The sequence below is a fragment of the Monodon monoceros genome, unplaced genomic scaffold (assembly GCF_005190385.1).
Source record: "Monodon monoceros isolate NGI ecotype Baffin Bay Population unplaced genomic scaffold, NGI_Narwhal_1 Super_Scaffold_3, whole genome shotgun sequence".
Classification (NCBI taxonomy): Eukaryota; Metazoa; Chordata; class Mammalia; order Artiodactyla; family Monodontidae; genus Monodon; species Monodon monoceros.
In genome coordinates this window covers 25088518-25108501 of record NW_021703780.1, presented here as the reverse complement: position 1 = coordinate 25108501, position 19984 = coordinate 25088518, and the positions used below count along the sequence as shown (strand labels likewise).

The 19984-nt window shown below is 43.8% G+C and overlaps 1 protein-coding gene across 1 annotated transcript; it reads right to left on the bottom strand.

The window, feature by feature from the left end:
- Positions 1 to 2178: 2178 nt before the first annotated feature.
- Positions 2179 to 18108, bottom strand: GSTA4 (glutathione S-transferase alpha 4). Its single transcript, XM_029242044.1, has 7 exons — positions 18016 to 18108; positions 16939 to 17043; positions 10471 to 10522; positions 8853 to 8985; positions 7834 to 7975; positions 5881 to 6012; positions 2179 to 2776 (listed from the first exon to the last, which is right to left on the bottom strand). Exons 2-7 carry the CDS (start codon positions 17026 to 17028, stop codon positions 2654 to 2656), a joined length of 672 nt encoding a protein of 223 aa, XP_029097877.1. The 5' UTR covers positions 17029 to 17043; positions 18016 to 18108; the 3' UTR covers positions 2179 to 2653.
- Positions 18109 to 19984: the final 1876 nt, after the last annotated feature.

Sequence of the window (19984 nt, the reverse complement as noted above, 5' to 3'; positions counted from 1 at the left end):
TCAACACACTGACGTCTTTGAGGACAACCATCCACTGCCTGACCGCCTGCTCTTTCACCGGAGTCCGGTGGCTCGTGAAGATGGGAGGGTGGAGGGTGTTGAGACTAGAGGGTCTGGACCCAAAATCTGGGGGACTCCACCTGTGCAGGATGGGGAAGGGGAGATTGTTTCCAACGTGGGAAGTGAACTGCGCAATTTAAGGTCACGTGACCGTGAGCAGAAAGACGTGGGAACCTGTCTTCAGAGGAAGCAGATTGGCCTGTCCTATTTATTTTCTCTAATCCTCCAATTCAGTGCAGAAGCCAACTTCCTCCCTGGTTGTTTTCTCAAAGAGCCAGCCTTGAGGGCCCTCTTGTGTCTAAGAGAATTAAAACTCCCAAAGCACTGTTTGCACTATGGCTTACAGTCTACACAGCAGGCCCTTGAGTAATAGTATCAGGCAGTGGCCCTGGGTAGTAGAATCCCACCCAAATGGTCTTAGCTCAAATTTCCTGCCGTCCCATAAAACTCAATGATAGAGAGCCCTCGGTGTTATCAAGTCAATGTCTGGTTCCCACGTGTAAATTAATCTCCAAATGAGTGTAAAGCATTTCCCCTCCCTGAAGAGTTGGAAGGAGTAATCCAAAAGCCCGCCCTCACTCAGAAACCAACTGCAGGTTCAGGGAGTGTCCCCCAAACACCCTCAGGTCTGGTAATCTGCTGGAAGTACTCGCAGAGCTCACAGAAAACGGCCCTACTCACAGCTTCGGTTTATTACACGGAGAGGATACAGATAGAAATCGGCCCAGGGAAGAGATGCACAGGGCAGAGTCCAGGAGTGTTCCAGGCTCGGAGCGCCCAGAGGTCTTCATTCTGCAGAGCCATGGACAGCGCTAACTCCTCCTGACAAGCATGTGTGACAACAGAATTCTGTCACTGGGGAAGCCCACCCGCGTCTGAGGCCAGAAGTTTACAGGAGCGCCATCGTGTGGGCATGACTGACCGCCCACGTGGCTGATCTGTCTCCAGCCCCTCCAGAGTGAAGCTGACCCCACATGACCCGGAGCCCCTGCCCAACATCATATTGTTGGTGCGGCTCAAAGCCTACACCCGAAATCATATAGTTGTTATCTGGCTGGCCCAGGGCCCCTGGCAAACAGAGATACTCCTAACGGGCGTGTCTCTGGATAGTAAAATCCCACCAAAATGGTAGGAGAGGTTCCAAGGCTTACAGATCACCTCCCAGAAGCCAAGGCCAGACCTGTCTCTGGGGAAGGTGAGACTCTTTACTGCATCCCCATCCCCATTTTCTTCTTTTTGTTCTCTTGCTCCCAGGAGGCTGGCGGAAACATCAGCCGGGACCACCAGTGCTCCTCGGGCCCACCCGGTGGTGCGCCTGCTGCCCTGCCTCTGCTCCTTTAGTAGTTCTAAATATTAGAGCGACGACAGAGTGCTTGCATTGTGAAAATGTGAAGACAGAGAACAATCTTCACGTCTGCGTTGCATTTTCCTCTAATAAAACCCTGAAGGGCTTGCATTGACTGGGACAGGCATTAAGGATCACCTCGCAACTGTCTGTTTTTCACATCTGGGCAAAAATCCCTCCTGTAGTAAGGAATGAGTGTGTCCACTTTATGAGACGCAGATCAAACACTTGCCTTTTTCCCGTTTTTAAATTCCTAATTATTAGACACTCTCAAAGCGGCAATTCTTTCTTTTCTAAAATTACTTCTGCTGTTGACACATCTATCTTGCCTACTGCGTGGTGAATTTTTTCTAAATCAAAATATTCTGATCTAGGCCTCTGATCTAAGGTTTTGTCTCCTGGCACCATGCTTGGCACATAACAGGTGCTCAATTAATATTTGAGATGTAAGTCAACACATGTTTAAAGCAGTATTAATAAGCCATACTTTTAGTTCTGAAATGCAAAAAATTAGAAGCCTCCAAATAACCGTTTGGGTAGTAAGAGGACAAAAGTTAAATATATTTATATTTTCTTATACTTGTGTCAAATATAACTGGAAGGATTATACAAGTGATAATGATGTTTGCCTGTAGGGAGCAGAACCAAAGAAAACTGGGGGACAGGGCTGAAAAGAACACTTCCAACTGTATAGCCTTCTATACTTTTTTGATATTTGAACCATGTGAATGTATTCCAAACGATTTAATTTAAAAATTCTAGCAGCAGGGCAATGAATTGTAAATCCTTTATTTTGGCAAATATCAATGGCATTCATTACTACCATGGATCTATTATTATTATAGCTCAGAGGAGAGTTACTATCTAGTGAATTCCATTGTTATTAGACACTGAAAACAGGAAGAGACTGGCGGGGGTTGAGAATGGGATAAGGAGAGGAGAAAAGAAGCTCAGGGGACAACATGAAGTCCTACCCATCCTTGTTACCAGGAAATGAGTAGACAGAGCAGATCTAACTTAAATGCCAGCCCCTCCAAAAAGGTGTTCAGAAGAGGTCCCGTAACAATCACTCACTGGACAAAAAAGGTTGATGTTTCTAAAAGAGATCTCCTTGACATGAAAGACCAACTTAGGAACAATATACACAGCACCACGACAGAGCTGGATCACGGCAGCCTGGCTTCAATTAAGACACAACTGTGGACACAGCGATTTCTGGGGGACAGCGCTCACAGCCGTGCTGCTGGCCTACGGCATGAAGATGTTGTACACGGTTCTTACATAGATGTCATCCGGGGGAGGCTTCCTCTTGCTGCCAGGTTCAAGGAATTTCTTAATTGTAGGGATATTACTTATTTTCACTGTGAACTCCTGCAAAGGGAAAACGCAAAAGTTCAAGGCTAAAAGCAAAGGTATTCATTTCTACGAAAATAGGGCGGTGCAAAATGGCCCATCAGTTTGGGGTTAGTAGATGCAAACTATTACATATAGAATGGATAAACAACAAGTTCCTACCGTACAGCACAGGGAACTATATTCAATATCCTGGGATAAACCACAATAGAAAAGAATATAAAAAAGAATGTAATAGATATGTGTATAACTGAGTCATTTTGCTGTACAGCAGAAATTAACACAACACTGTAAATCAACTATGCTTCAATAAAAAAGTAAACAAAAAAAAACCCCAAAATGGTCCATCAGAATACATTCAATAAATATTTGCTATAGAGATCCAAATAGAACTGTCATCCAGCACCTGTTTAGGGTCTGATCTCTTGGTATGATCATTTATAATCTCTGCCAACAGTGGCTGGAATCTAGGCCAGGCTCTATACAAATCTCACAGTTCATACCAAGATGTGAACTCTTTCCAGAGACAGAAAAATAAAAAAGATACTTAGGATAGGAGTATACTTGCTTAAATGAAAAAAGGAAGGACGAAAAGGACATAGGAAATACCTCAAATGTATTGATCTCAGAAAAAATGCATTTAAATAAAAGTCACTTAAATAAAATTGTTTTAAAAATTCATCAGATAGTACAAGTTACATTTTAAGATTCAGCTGCCTTGACAGTTTTACTCCTATTAACAAATGAATCCTCTTTCTGGCTATGTGTGAAAGATGGCCAGTTGCATTTTTTTGTAGCCTAGGGCTCAGTTATCAGATACCAGATATTCACGTTAACTGTAATGGAAGAAAAAAAAATCTTATTTTTCATTCATAGAGTCAAATCTTACCAATTTTCAGTAATTAAGAAGAAAAATCCATTTGATCTGGTGAAAATTCTGAACTATACAAAGAACTGTATATCCATCATATATAAGTATTCTAATAAAATCTTTCAAAATAAAGAGGTCATTTATTTAAAAAGCTACTATTTATTAAATGTCTACTATGTACAAAGCACAGCCTTAATTAAGCAGGCATACAAACATTCATACATATATCACTAATATTAACAAAAACTCTAATAATTATGTCAATTAATTCTACGTAAATATGACAATCTTCTCTTCTTATTACTTATTTGAACTATTTGTATTATGGTATTTGTATTATTTGTGTTATTACCAATAATTAGAAGCTTTTTCCAAAGGATTTATCATTTCAAGATTTACCTGGGGCTTACACATGTCATGTATAATAAAAATTTTGTGACTTTTGACTTTTTTTTCCCCCTTTAATCAATGCAAGAGTGACCCTTTAATTTAATCAGATCTGGTGTTAGATTTTGAAGTCCTTTAATATTGATACTTGACCTGTTCAGGTATTAAATTTGTTTACACAGAAGTACCTGGGATTTAAAAACAAATTGTTAGCATCATGGATGGAAAATATCCACAGGTCCTTGGGCCATTTCAGGGATCTATTGGTATTAAAGTCAAACTTTAAAATGCCCGTTTTGGGCTTCCCTGGTGGCGCAGTGGTTGAGAGTCCGCTTGCTGATGCAGGGGACACAGGTTCCTGCCCCGGTCCGGGAAGTTCCCACATGCCGCGGAGCGGCTGGGTCCGTGAGCCATGGCCGCTGAGCCTGTGCTCCGCGACGGGAGAGGCCACAGCAGTGAGAGGCCCGCGTACCGCAAGAAAAAAAAAAAAAGAAGCCCATCTCTGTGCCTGCAGGAAGAAAGGAACAGAGAGCTAAACTATATAATGGCTATTTGTCTTGTTGAAGATTTCTGTTCTCATTTTCTGGGTCTATGTATTTAACCGGTGGTTGCTGTCCTCATTAGTATGTCCAAATGATGTTCACTAGACTTGGGAAAAAAATTTTTTTTAAAGTATATGTGTTACTACTCTTTGGAGATTTAGCGTGTGTCTCTCTTGGCTTTTGATAACTTGGTCAAAGATGTGTCCATCTGGTCTTTATAGGGGATTGGCAACCTTTCTCTATAAAGGACCAGTTAGTAAATATTCTAGGCTTTGCAGGCCATATGGTCTGTATCAGAACGACTCACCTCTGCTGTGGTAGCACAGAAGCAGCCTTAGACAACGCATAAGTGAATGGGCCTGGCTTTGTGCCAATGAAATGTATTTACGGACACTGAAATTCGAACTTCACATAATTTCATGTGTCAGGAAGTATCACTATTCTTTTGATAGTTTTTCAACCATTTAAAAATGTAAAAACCACTCTTAGCTCAAGAGTGATACAAAAACACGTGGCAGGCCTGATTTGGCCCAAGGGGCCAACCCACCAGCACAGAAGAAAGCCCATTGCATTTGGAGATAAAAGGCTAAGATTCTAGACAAAGTTGAGATACCCATTAACGAGGCCATCAGGCTGCTGACGTCTTTACCCTGGGTCTCTATTTCTTCATATGTATTCAATATATTGAAGGCATTGGATGAAACTTGCTTTTTAAAGCCCTTTTCTGCTTCTAAATTCTATGATCGATCCTGTAAGAATAACACCGAAACATAAACTGAGTCACGCACAAAAGTCTGTCCTTGGAATTTGAGGAAGAAGAATGGTGAGAATTTTCTGGGGTGATGTTTAGGGTGCCTCTTATTAGCTCTCAGAATTCAGACTCCAAAATTTCCAATTTGAGACCATGTTATTTCTGAGAAAGGGAGCCACACCCTGATGACGAGGCTGTTTTTGACGGCGACTCTCGGGTCCTCCCGTCAGCACATACAGCACAAGCAGATGAGCAGCCCCTGGTCCCTACAGCTACGTCTACAGCAGATCCCTACTGGCAAACTGTGTATGGAGTTTGTTGCAAGAGTGTAGTCATGCAACAATACCGAGGGACAACTTCTTTCACACGTAAACGATCTTTCAGCTCTAAGGGTCTGGGAACCAGAAAACCAATTTCAAGTCTGCACCTTCATTTCATTTTACTAACTAGAACCTAAAAGAATTACACACACACATGTGCACACACACACATACACAGCCTACCAAACAACAGATATCGAAGGAAGGCCTAAGAGTTCTGGGCCAATCTTCTCAAACGTTGTTTTATGTACCTGGAGGTGAGGAAAGGCAGACAGGATATTAGGAATTTTCTCTTCTAGAGCCAAAATGGTCTGGAGTAGAATTATGTCTGCAAGGCTCAGCTGATTACCAACAAGAAACCTTTGTCCATGACCCCGTAAAACCTGCAGGGTATAAACATTTTACATTGGTTATAATACTTGAGATGGAGAAAATGATGAAGCTGTGGAATCAGTGCAGTATCTGAGAAGGGCTGAAACTACAACCTTGTCCTTTTATCCTTTTACGAATAACATCAACTAAGAAGAAGTTCCCTATATGAGAGGGAGAGAGCAAAAAAGGTGTAGAAATGAAAGCATCCTTAAGTATCTGCTTTACATCAGAACGAGACCCTAAAAAACGGAAGGAACTATTAATTCTAGATTTAGCATCCAGGGCTTTAAAAGGATACCTCTATTCCATAAATGTATCTAAAGAAAAGAATTAGCCCTGATGCATTCAGGGGAAGTGATGTAAGACGTAAGCCACTGGTCCTGTCCAAGGAGTCTGATCTCATTTGCCAGTTCTGTGTTTCTGTGTGTCAGGACTCACAGTCATAAACTAGACATGACAGTAAAAAAGCAGGCTTCCTTTCACATCTTCTAAGACAGGGAACATTAAAAGAATGAGAGTTCATCCTGACTCCCATTTTGAGAGTAACACAGGTGCAGAGATTCATAGGAATAGACGGTGATCGGGAAGGGGCAAGGAACAGTGGTAGAACAGGGAAGATGCCCTTTGCAGATGCCCATGAGTGTCAGTATGTGTTTACGTGTGTGTGACAAGGACCCTAATATGACTCCAAATCAAACAGAGTTACTGGAGCCAGACAGGGAGAGGACGAAGAGTCCAGAGTTGCAGTCCTGGCTCCTGACTTAGGCATGTCACCCAGTCTCTCTGTGATTCTATTTCATTACGGGTAAAAAGAAGGCGACAATTATTTAGCTCATATGTTCGGTGGAGCCCTGACACAGTCTGGGCCACAGGGACAGAGGAACTGGCAGTGACCCTTCTCCAAGGCACCTGTTCCTCCCTCGTCCCAGCACATTTCTGCATCATCGTATTTTACATTCACAAACTGCCTATGGGCAAGATGCCACGAAACCAGGCTTCCCTGGTGGCACAGTGGTTGAGAGTCGGCCTGCCGATGCAGGGGACACAGGTTCGTGCCCCGGTCCGGGAAGATCCCATATGCCGCGGAGCGGCTGGGCCCGTGAGCCATGGCCGCTGAGCCTGCGCGTCTGGAGCCTGTTGCTCTGCAACGGGAGAGGCCACAACAGTGAGGGACCCGCAAACCGCAAAAAAAAAAAACAAAAAAAACAAAGAAAAAAACTAAACAAAAAAAAGAGGCTACGAAACCAAGGACAGAAACACTCAGAAAATATCTCTCCTCCTTCTTACATCTAATTCCACATCAATGGCCAGAGGAAGTCTGCCAATTCCAGATTTTCACATTCTCTTGGTTTTTAACTAAAGCATTTAAAATAGTCCATCTGAGTTGAGGAAAAGAGAGGAGGAGTTTGAAGCTCAGAAAAACAGATACGGTAATGAGACAAGAAATAACAAAAGAGAAAACAAAAAGGGCACAGGGAAGAGAAATAAAACAGTAATGGTTCTTCTCTTTATACCAAACTATCAGGTAGGATGATGAAAGAATGAATGAAGTAGGTGGTTTCTTCTCTTCTGTATCGTGCACAAGGTGGCACCTGGCGAATGTAAGCAATGACAGTGCACACATGGGTGAGCCCATCTTTTTCCCAGAAAACATGGAAGACTCTGGAAGAGTCTGGGAGGCTCCAAGACATCCTGGCTTTGTGCCGATGGCACCTGTGAGCCCTCGGGAGTCCAGGAGGTTGGTCTAGCAGGGCTCAGCTTTACTCCGCCTGAGTAGAAAGGGGCGTTTGTGGTCTGGTGATGCCGTGTTCACAGGCTTCACTGCCACCTACCTTTTCGAACACAGGAAAGTATCTGATTATAGCCTTCTGGGCCATGTTCACCACTTCCTTTTGCTGATCGTCTGGTTTGAGGAAAGGATGCATGATAATCAGTTCCAGAAGATCCAGGGTCCCCTCCACATACATGTCAATCCTTCAAAACACAAAAGAGCGTTTTCTCAGTCACCCCTCTCTTTGAACTCACTGGCTTCCAAAACTAAGTATCTAGAGTGTTTTTCTCTTAAGGCTCTGGCAACTTAAGCACCAAGAAGCATTCATCTCCACCTGTCCCTTTAGAGCAAAGATGCAAAGTCAATTCTAGCTGCGATTCAGAAAAATCTTTCAGAAAAACCTGTCACGCATCTCAAAGCACAAGAGCCATGAATGTCCTCTCTCCTGGCCCCTACTCCGCCACCCTCACTCCAGCACCCGGGCTTGGTGCGGGTGGAGCTTCACATTTGTAAAAATAGTGGGTATTATTTATAGGATGCTTGGTGTGTACCAGGCACGGTGCTAAACACTATCCGATATTTCATTGAATCCTATGGCATTATGAGGAATGTGCTGTTATTATCCCCATCATACTGGAAACTCATCAGGACACTGGAGCGTAACGCTTTGCCCTGGGTCATGATCCAGGAGGTACAAGGACCAGGCTCTGAGTTCAAATTATAATCCAGTGCACAGTATCCTGGGCCTTGAATGTCACAGCAGCTTTCTATTCCTAATACTCAGTGATAATACATTTGCAAGAAAGGTAAAAAAAAAAAAACTATCAAAGCATTTAAACATGTTGAAACCTGCACCACACCCCAGACACAGGCTCTAATATCTGAATTCAATTCCTTTCTCTCGTTTTACTCAGACTCTCTGTACTGATTTTCCAACTGGTCTTGACCTTTCTGGGGCTTTGTTCCCTGTTCCCACTAACGATACAGGACATGAAGTGGACGGGTGTGCTGTAGAGGACGACTAATCACTTAAGGATCGGTAAGTGGACAAGTGAGAACACGCCAGAGGGGCCACAGTACAGGGTTCTCTCCTTGAGATCTTTGCCGAAGAGATGGTGCTTGTCTGCTATATAGTGGAGGATGCTCCGGGTCTGCACTAGCTTCATCCCATCAATTTCAACCATTGGCACTTGTTGGAACAGCAGGTGGTTACCTGGGAATGGAAGCCCAGAGTTAGAAGTGATCTCTTCCCTGCACCCCCATCAAAACATGCTCTGCTGAATGAAAAGGGACAGTGGGATCACAGCCTTAGGAAACAGTGTAAAGCTCCCCCAACTTCATTCAGGGGTGCAGATTTAGCCATAAAACAAGCCTGAAAACTAGCATTGATCCAAATCTTCCCTTCTGACTTTCACCCCAGGAAAAACACCTAGCTCCAGTGACAAAGGATAGGGGAGATGTAGTGAAAACGTCTTTTTAGAGGTGCGCTGGCCAATACAGTAGCCAGTAAGCAGCGTGTGTATAGTTAAACCTAAATTTAAGTTAATCAATTTTTTTTGTGTGTGGCTGCAATGCACAGCTTACAGGATCTTAGTTCCCTGACCAGGGATTGAACCTGGGCCCACAACGGTGAAAGCCCAGAATCCTAACCACTAGGCCACCAGGGAACTCTAAATTAATCAAACTTTTGAAAAATTTAAAACTCACTTTGTTAGTTGCCCTGGACACGTTACAAGTGCTCAAAAGCCACATGTGGCTGGTGGCTCCTGCCCTGGCCATTGTAGAACAGAACATTCCCATCGCTCTAGAATGTTCTATGACTGCACTGCTTTGACAATCTGATCATGAAACCTAAGTCACCAGCTGATACTCACGTACAGGCGTCCACTACCACGGTCCACCTACCACCGAGTACGCTGTCACTGGTCAAAAAGTAACCCACTGCTTTCTTCAAGAAGCCTGTCTCAAACACTTTCCCCACACCAAACGTCGGGGACAGTTGCAAGTATAGCATACGGCCCAGCCCTGGGGGGGTTCAAGGCTTGGGGGCGCATGCGGGTCGAGGGGAGATGTGTACTCAGCACAGGCCTAGTGACGCCAGGCAGTGTCACTCATGACGGGGGCACCACAGCCCTGCAGAGCTGGTCCCTCTCCGAGGAGCCTTGAGTTGGGCCTCAGGATCCTGCTGATGGCCGGGAGGGAGGATGCTTACAGGGGCCTGGGTGTGGAGGGGGAGGTGTGACCAGGAGTTAAAAGGGGGCCTTTCACTGATGTCACACCTGTTTGTACTTATTTCAGAAAGCAGCCCAGTGTAAATGGTGACTTTTACCTGCGTACTTCAAGCAGGTGCAGATGCCTCAGGTAATTCAGAGGAGGTGGAAAATGAGGAGTGAGGGGATGAGGGAGAGGAAGAAAGGGGGGAAAGGTAGAGGAGGGCGGGGGAGGAGAGAGAGATGGAGAAGGGCTGCCCACTGGGACAGAGGGAGGAACTGGCTCCTTCCCTTTCTCCGGCTTTTATAGAACTACTAAATACGAAGAGACTTCCTGGCAATTTCGGCTCCTGTTTCCTCTTGCTTGTCTGGTTTTAGGATACTGGTCTGGATTCTTAGTGTCAGCAGTATCTTTGCCCTTCCACGTAAATATGGGTTCTTAGAAAAGAAAATCAGCATTACCGACAGTAATACATTTTGATACTCACCATCCTGCAACTTCTGCAACTGTTCTTTTGTTTCTAAAAAGTCTTCATCAAACTAAATTCAAAAAGACACCCCCCCCAAAAAAAGAAGCGAAATGTCATTCCAGGTTCAGGACTGAAAATACCAAGTTAAACTGCCTCAGAAGCAGAGAGAAAGAGCATACTCAGTACCCACATCTTGTTTCTAAATATCACTGGACTCCCAGAAACAAAGGTTGACTCTGTTATGTCAGAAAGTGAGGACGTACTCAAAGACTAACGGATATGTCAAAAGCAAAGGCATGCAGGATCCTACCCGAGGGATTCTCTAGCCACATCTGGGACAATTTAAATATCGAAAAGAGTGATAACAGTTATGGATTAGAACACAACAAAAAAATCCCTGTGTCCATAAATGATGATTCTAAAAAACAAAGGGAGAAGAAAAGCTCTCTTTTACAGAATTAGCACTAATTAATGTAGAATTATTCCTAATTAATGATAAAATTAGAAAATCACCAATTTTCACCCTATAATGTAATAACTGATTCTGATAAGGATCATAATGGATGCTGAAATCATTGGGTCATGGGGCATAGAATATTCACACAATCTCAAAGTGTCACCCCACAAGTTCCTTATTATGACAAAGAAAGAACATCTCTGCAGATCTGGAGATCCCACCATCCAACTAACCAAGTGGTCAAACTCAGCTCCCCACTGGGGGACATCCTGAGACATCACGTGCTCCCTGCTGTGACACAGTGAGGACACTGCGCCACTACGGAAAGAGCTCGCCAACCGATTTCACTTGGATCAAACTGCAAGGTGAAAATGGGGCATGTGCAGGATGTGGGACACTCTGTAACATAAAGGGCCTGTTTTGTTTCTAAGCTCCTCCAGGATGTGCAAGGTTTGGAAACCGGTCTGGGGAACTTGCTGCCTCTGCTGTTCCCACTCCGTGGCCCTCACCACTCGTCTGGCTCCCGTTTCCTAGCCATCTATCCTCTTCCCGACCAAAAGCATGAATTCTGCTCTCAAGGGCAAACCTTTATTTAAAAGGGAATCGACTTTAGCCAGGTAGCCCTCTTCTGATGATTCTTTATGTCATTTGGCCTCCAAGTCATATAACTGATTCCTTACGTCTGTTGCCAGAAATTCATGCAAGAGAGTCAATTCCTCTTTCACACGTTCCTTTTCTGTTAAGTGAAGGGTAGGGAAGAAATGAACAAAATGCAGGCTCTGTTCTATTGATAGATGAAAAGAGACTAGAGAAATAACCACCAAATATCTGAATCTTGATTAGATCCCGGATGGGGGGGAGGGGCAGTTATAACTGCTAAATAGTTAAATAACAGTTACATAGACTTTTGGGGGACGAGAGGGAACTTCTGAATATGAATTGTATATTAGATGTTGTAAAGTTAGTGTTAACTTTCTTAGTTGTGACAATGATATTGCAGTTATTAGGACAATTATTTCTTTCTTTCTTAACAGGGAGATACATGCTGATGTCTGTAACTTACTTTCAAGTGATTAAGAATAAATAAAGAAGAGAGAGAAGAGGGAAGGAAGCAAACATGGCAAAATGTTAACAACTGGTCAATTTAGTTAGAAGGTGTCCATTGTACTATTACAACTTTTCTGTAGGTTTTCAAGTTTTCAAACTAAAAGGCTGGGTGGGGCGGGGAAAAACACTGAAAAGTTTCTTTTCTTGTGATAGATAAAACTCGTGCTAATGTACTGATGCCCTTCACATGCCCACTGAGTCCCCAGATGGTTCCCCACCAGCATCTCTCCCTGCGCTGCCCCATCATCCCAGGAGGGACAGAGCTGACAGCATAGACATGGCCATTCTCTCTTCCGCCTCAACGGGCATCAGGATGTGTAGGCATGGCTTCTCCTACTCCCAGGGTCCTCCCGTGTGAGAAGGGGGCCTCAGTGCCCCTAGAGGCACTCCATCTGTGGCCCAGGAAGCAGTAACTTCAGGGCAAGAATGTTCTGGGCATTTGTCCAAATGCCCAGCTGGTCAGGTGTGATGTTGGTGGTGTTCCCTCTGCACCACGGCTCTCACACTTTTATGACCACAATCATTTATAAAGCACATGGGAAAGCGTGTGTGTGTGTCTCTAGGCTCATCCCTCAGAGATTCACATCCAGTAGTTGGGAGAGACCAGAAATGTACATTTTAAAAAAACAAGTGCTTCCAAGCAATATGGATGGACCTAGAGATTAACATATTAAGCAAAGTAAGTCAGACAGAGAAAGACAAATATAATATGATATCACTTATATGTGGAATCTAAAAAAAAATGACACAAATGAACTTATTTACAAAACAGAAATGGACTCATACACATAGAAAACAAACTTATGGCTACCAGGGGGGAAAGGGGGTGGGGGAGGGATAAATTAGGAGTTTGGGATTAACAGATACACACTACTATATATAAAATAAACAAAAGGACCTACTGTACAGCACAGGGAACTATATTCAATATCTTGTTATAAGCTATAATGGAAAATAATGTGCAAGATATATTTAACTGGATCACTTTGCTGTACACCCGAAATCAACTATACTTTAATTTAAAAAAACTTTTTTTTAAATTCCTTCCAAATTGTTCCGATTCTGGTTTTTGACTTCTGGGAACATGTAGCAAAATGCATGCTCTCTCTCACTAGAGAAGCTCTCTTCAGTCAAACTTTATAAAACTTGGTCTGTAAGAAGAATCTAGCACCGGAACAGGAGATTAGAGGGTAGGAGAGGGAGGAAGGGAAAAAGTCCCCAGGCAGAGCTTGGAGGAGCTGGCGACTGTCTGGCTGCTGCTCCGGGCTGTAAGGACAGACAGTGTGCGACTTCCATCCACATCATCAGCCGTCTCTGTGCCCTGATGGGGTGCTGTTCCCGCTGGGATCCTTGGAGAAGTGCCCGCGTCCACACCACGCGCTCCCTCTTCGCAAGCCCCCTTCTTCTAAGTGAACTGCCTAGAAGTCCTGAATGAGGAGCTTGTGGCCTTCACATCTTCTCTTTTACACTGTTCATCCCCCTCTCCACAACAAGGATCTGACCAGGTTTGGGGTGGGGGTGGTCTTTGGGCACATGAAGCTCCAAGCAGCCAAGAAGCAGCATCCAGCACAGAGCAAGGTCTGAGGACTCGAACCAAGCGTGAGATGGAAGACGCCGACTCCCTGAATTAGGCCAGGCTGTCTCTCAGCAGGTGCGAGGTACCTAGTTACTGGGATGCGTATGCTTTACACATCAGCCTCTAACCAACATCGTGACCCTGGGAATCATGAACTCACCCAGCGGCTGCCAGCCTGGCCCTCCTGTTTCAGCTCTGTATGAGCACAAATGTAGCTGAAAATGTCACTGGGCACAGAAAGGAGAGGGACCCCTGGTACCACCTTTTGGGAATTGTTCCTGCAAACCACGTGGTCAGCCCTCGTGAAGGAGGCCAGTCCAGCTCCCTCCACCCTGATCAGAGGAGTGGGCTTGAGACCCACGTTGGGCTAATTACTGTAGCCCACCTGCCTGCCTGGTTGAGGGTAGGTAGATCATATGACCCATGTTCCTTTTTGTTTTTCTTACTTAGGGTTGGGTTTCTATGACTGTAGCCAAGAATGCTGACTCACAGCAGAGTAGGAGGGGCAGAATGAAGCTAGGGAAGAGGAGCTTTGACAAGGGATTCTAGTACATACACATATAAGACACCCTCTTCAAAACCTATTAAATAATTGCAAACTCAGAAGCATACAGGGGTTAGACAGGTGACAGGTGATCAAAGGATCAAGAATTGTTCCGCTTTCCTCTTAACACAATTAGAAAATATGTCCTGAGACAATAGGGAATGATGGGGACTGTGCAGGCTAGAAAGGTCCATCTCTAGGGACCGTCCCTACTCATGGAAATGAGGCCCCAGGATCATCAGATCTTCCAACTTTTCAAGAGAAGTCAGAAACCAGAACTTGTATATAAAAATGATATCGACTAATTTAGAAAACTGTAAAAACACTGTGTGGTGAGTTATAACAATAGGTAAGGAAACCAAAACCAAACCAAACCAACCATAAGAAACAAAACCCCAAACCCATCAACCCTCATTTGTCACCTCTGGAGGTTGCCAGGGTAACGACTCATTATTCTGAAAATTGATAAAAGTGGCAGAATCAAGCATCTATCCTGCTTTTCTTATTTGAACTGTACTTCGAGGTAATTAAGTAATCAGTGAACAATTACTCTTTATAAGAGTATCACAATTAGTAAATTTAGGTGAAATGATAGAAATAGAAAAATCACCATTTTGTAACCTCTAACAATGGTGATGATCAAGGCTGCAAACGTCACGTGAAAGGGTGATGGAGGAAACTTCATAGTGTGTGGAACAGGCTAAGGTCACAGGAACACACTGATCAAACTCAGCAACGCTGAAAACGAGACAGGCAGACGTCATGCACCCCGGATGTCGCACAAGAGAAATATGATCGCAGTACCACCTCTGCTGCAGTCTGGCAGGAAAAAAAAAAATAGAGATAGAAAGAAAAAAAGGAGCCTGGAGTTGATCAGACTTCTGGATCCAACTAGTAGTTTACAGGAAATATAGAGAATAGAACATGTTAAAATGAGAGTAAAGCCGCCAAATCCAGAATGAGGGGCATTCTAAATGCAGTTTCTTCCACAAATGGCACCAGAAACAAATGCAGACACTTGGCACCCAGATCTTGGCTGCTAATACCATTTTCTAATAAAAGGGACCAGGGCTGTTTGGAGAAGTACTAGGGCTAGGGCAAGGAAAATACAAGATTAGCCTGGAGCATCTTGGAGTGTCAGAAAGTGAGAAAATGTTGAAGGAAAAAAAAAAGTAAAAAGGGCTACATGGAAAGGACACAAGAGCCAACCTGAAAGAGCCTCAGTGGCCAAAGCTGGAACTATTTGAGCAACAAAAGAAAGTATTATTGAATTTTAATCGAAAGGATAAAATAAATGTACTTAAATTCATGCTGATATAAACAAATGATGGAATAAATAAATAAATGGGGGGGGGACAAATCTTCCTTACATAAGAATTCTAAATGCAGATACCAGGAGGTAGAGCTTAATTCCCATCCTTGGGAGTGTGGGCTGAATTTAATGATTCTCTTCCAAAGAACAGAGGGAAAATTAGTTGATGAATGAAGGAGCCAAGTGACCAGGCTTAACTGCACCAGTGACGACTCATGATGTCCTGTAACCCCTCATATGATGTAATAAGAAGGACACTTCACTCCGTGGTCTTCTTTTCTCAAACTCGGTCTAATCATGAGAAAAACATCAGACAAACCCAAAATGTGGAGGATTCTACAAAAAACCTGACCAATACTTTTCAAGACCGTCAAGATGGTGAAATAAAGGAAAGACTAAGAAACTGTCACAGATGGAGGAAGGCGAAGGAAACATAATGACTAAATACAATGTTGGATCCTGGAACAGTAAAAGGACATTAGTGGAAAAACCAATCAGATTTGAATAAAGTCTATAGTTTGTTATGCACCAATGTTAATTTCTTGGTTTTGATGTGGTTAGGTAAGATGTTTTCATTAAGGGAGACAGAGACAGTTACATGGGAACACTGCACTATCTTTAGAACTTTTCTATTAATCTGAAATTATTTCAAAATGCAAAGTTTATTTTTTTTAAATGCAGAGGAAATGTTACAGATTTTTTTAAATACTGAAAGAAACGTAATCAAATGCAATGTGTGGACCTGATTTAGATCCAGACTGAAACAAGGCCTGTTTGAGACAATCAGATTGTTAGCTGATAATAAGGAACTGTTGTTAATTTTTTTGGGTGCAATAATGCTATTGTGGGTATGTTTTAAAATGCTCATCTTTTAGAGAGCAAAACTGAAGTACTCACAGATGAAACGTAAAATATTCCCAACAAAGCAAGCAGAGGGGAGGAGATAGGTGAAACAAGATTAGCATAAAGCTGATGGTTGTTGAAGCTGAGTGACAGGTACATGGATCTCATGGCAATGTCCTATCTTTGCTCGTATTTGAAAATTTCCATAAAGAAGAAGCTACAAGAACAGAACAAAAACAAGACCAAAACCATCGTGGGCCAAAACATACAGGAAGGAATGCAGACAAGATAGGAAGGCTGCCAGTCTGAAGCCACTGGAATAAATACGAAATTCACTTAGAGATTCTATATTCACAAAAGTTCTGGCTGTTAACTGGCAAATTGCAGGTTCGTTCGTTTTCTCCTCATTAATAAATATTTACTGGTGGTAGATCAGAAGCCAATGATTAAAGCTGAAAGTTAAATACAATTTCATCAACTACACTCCATTTATAAAAAGAAAAAGTCTTGAGGGGAAGGACTCTTCTGACTCACTGAAGCAGGTCTGTAATATTAGTGGGAGAGGACAGGGCTCCGCCATTGACGTTTCCCTCAAGTCTCAACGTTGTAGGACAAATCTGTGCAGAAACAGCATATAGGTAGGGTACCTCGACTCCAGCGGCAGCTAAAACCCATCGCACGGATTCCATGCGGCCTCGTCCATTTGGATAGTGGAGTTTGGGCTTCGTAGCCATCATGGCCTTTCAGGTTTTCTGAAAAACAAACGCAGCAGCTCTCGCAAAAGAACAGCCTCAAATTCGAGTCCTCAGCCCACAGCTCAGGCGCTAAATGAATATTCAGGATTTTGGCACAGAAAACTGTTTGGGGGGTTTTGTGGTGGTTGGAAGGGAAGGGATTTTGTTTTCGTTTTTTTAATTGCGTTTTCCCTCACTCAATAAAAACAGACCACCATTTTAAAACTTAAAAAAAACAAAACACTTGGCTTTCATATCGTTTCATATCGTTACGATTTATTACTCTGGATCTTGGGAAGCTGGGGCCATTTGCTGTAAAGACATCTATCTGTACTAGCAGCACGGGACTTCACAGAATCAGAACATCATATACTTTGACCTTGAAAATCTGAGATTTCCCAAATTCGGCCTTTACAGTCCAGACGCCAAGGGCCGCGGAGGAGACGTACACACCCGTGGAACCTCTGCAAAAATTCACTTTCACACGCATCAGATTTGAGCCTCACAGCAACAGGGAGGTGGGGAGGCCGAGGATTACTACTGTCCGCAAGACTTGCGTCGGTGGGCAGGCCCGCGGTGGCGGCCCCGGATCCTGCACGCCCCCGCCCCGCCCGGACACGGGCCCCCAGCCCCGGGTGCGCCCAGGCCACCGATCGGCGGCCGAGATAGGCTCCCGGCGCTCCGCGTGGCCGCTCAGCCCGCGCGGCCCGGCCCGGGGCCCATCCGACCCTGCCTTCCACCCAGGGTTGCCGACTCCACAGAGCGGGTTAATCATGATACGCACACCCACCAAGCCAAACAAGACCCCCACCCCAGCCCAGGGGCCCCCGTCTGCCCAGATGGGGGCGGGGGCGCAAAGGACCGGGGCAGGAAGACAGGAATAGGATGAATGCGGGGTGGTTCCGGGATGGAGAGAGAGTGAGAAGCTCGGAGCCAGGAGAAACAAGACGAGGGGAAAGGGCAGGTGGGGGCGGCAGAAGGGAGACAGACCTGGGTCCGCTCGGAGTGACCAGAACCGCACAAAGCGCCCAGCAAGCGGTCTGCAGCCAGGTGACCCGTGGGCCGCCCGAGGCGCTCTCGGTGGGCGAGGCTCCGGAGGATTTCACCAATAGACACGGCACTATTTAGCATGCCCCTCCCACCTGCAAGGCATGCTGGATAATGTGAAAACAAGCCCAAATTAAGCCCATTTTAGCACAAATTTTAGCAATTTTAGGGATTAAGTGATCATTTAAGTGTTAGTTAGGTTAAGACTTTAAAGTGACTTTTAGAGATCCGACTAGACAAACAAGTAGACCTATGCAAAAAGTTAAAAATCTATTCAGGTTTATATACCGCATGTTCAACGGTGTTTTCTCGGATGTGAGGGCGATCTGGCTGCGACATCTGTCACCCCATTGATCGCCAGGGTTGATTCGGCTGATCTGGCTGGCTAGGCGGGTGTCCCCTTCCTCCCTCACCGCTCCATGTGCGTCCCTCCCGAAGCTGCGCGCTCGGTCGAAGAGGACGACCTTCCCCGCTAGAGGAGGACCGTTCTTCGGTCAAGGGTATACGAGTAGCTGCGCTCCCCTGCTAGAACCTCCAAACAAGCTCTCAAGGTCCATTTGTAGGAGAACGTAGGGTAGTCAAGCTTCCAAGACTCCAGACACATCCAAATGAGGCGCTGCACGTGGCAGTCTGCCTTTCTTTTGACAATGTTTTTAAAAAAGGATCAAGTATTCATACAAAAGAGGTATTTTTGAAAAGTAAGCAGTTGTATATATAGCTATGTAACAACTCATTAAATGTGTGATTATATAATTTATATATAAAATATATATTCATTTATATATATTATATACACATATTCTCTATATTATATATATTTTATATATATTTATATATACATATATTTTTTTCTCCTCTCCCTCCTTCTTTCTTCCTTGACCCAGTGAATCGTCTTGAGCTTCTCCTTCATTTTGTACACTTTCGACAAAACTGCTTTAAGCCACAGGTTAAACATAGCACCTTCTTGGATGGAAGGAAGTGGCGGCCTTGGGGTAGAGGTATCAATGGGGCTAAAAAAGTAATTTGGCTGGTAGATAAGTTAGAACTTTAAAATATTTTAAAACCGTCAAGGTTAGTATAGAAAAATTCACGTGAATTTTAAAGTTAAAAATATATGCCTCCAAAAGGCCTTCAGAACTATCTCTTGCTTCTAGAGGCAGCTTCTGCTATTTCTCAGGCTATAGATGTTGTTGATTATTGTTTTCACCCAGGAGGGGTTTCTGAGAGTACCTGGCTTGAGAAGCCTGTGCTGCTGATCAATTACAGCAACTAACAAGATCAGATTTTATTTTCCATAGATTTCTCTGGCAGAAACGTGGAGGATGAATTGGGACTGTGTGGGGTGGGGAAAGAGAGACCTATTAAATGTCCGTGTGAATTATAGTAGCATCAAAAATTTGAAGAAGATGGGTAAGAAAAGGTGAAATATTAATGAGGTGGAAAGGAGAAAGAGAAAAGGTCGAGAATGATGCCCCCCTCCAAACACACACACACACACACACACACACACTTCCTTTTCCACCTTCCTTGTTTATTTTTCATAACATTTATTGTCATCTAACATACTATATTTTTAATTTATTTTGTTATCTGTCTGAAATTTTGATAGAATGTATGTTCCAAGAGGTTAGGGATTTTCATAATTTTTACAATATACTTTTGTATATCCTGCTCTTAGAATAATGCTTAGCACAGAGAAGGCGTTCAGAGAACACTTGTTGAAAGAATGAATGAATGAATGAATGAATGGACGATACCTTGGTTCTAGCTCCACAAAGGTTTGGGGGAAATAATCATGAGTAGGTTTGTCTTTCATTCCTGCGAGCCGTACAACTGGAAATGTCCACTAGACAGTTGAAGAGGCCGGTGGGAGGCTGGGGTGAGCAGATGTATGCTGTTATATTCAGAATGG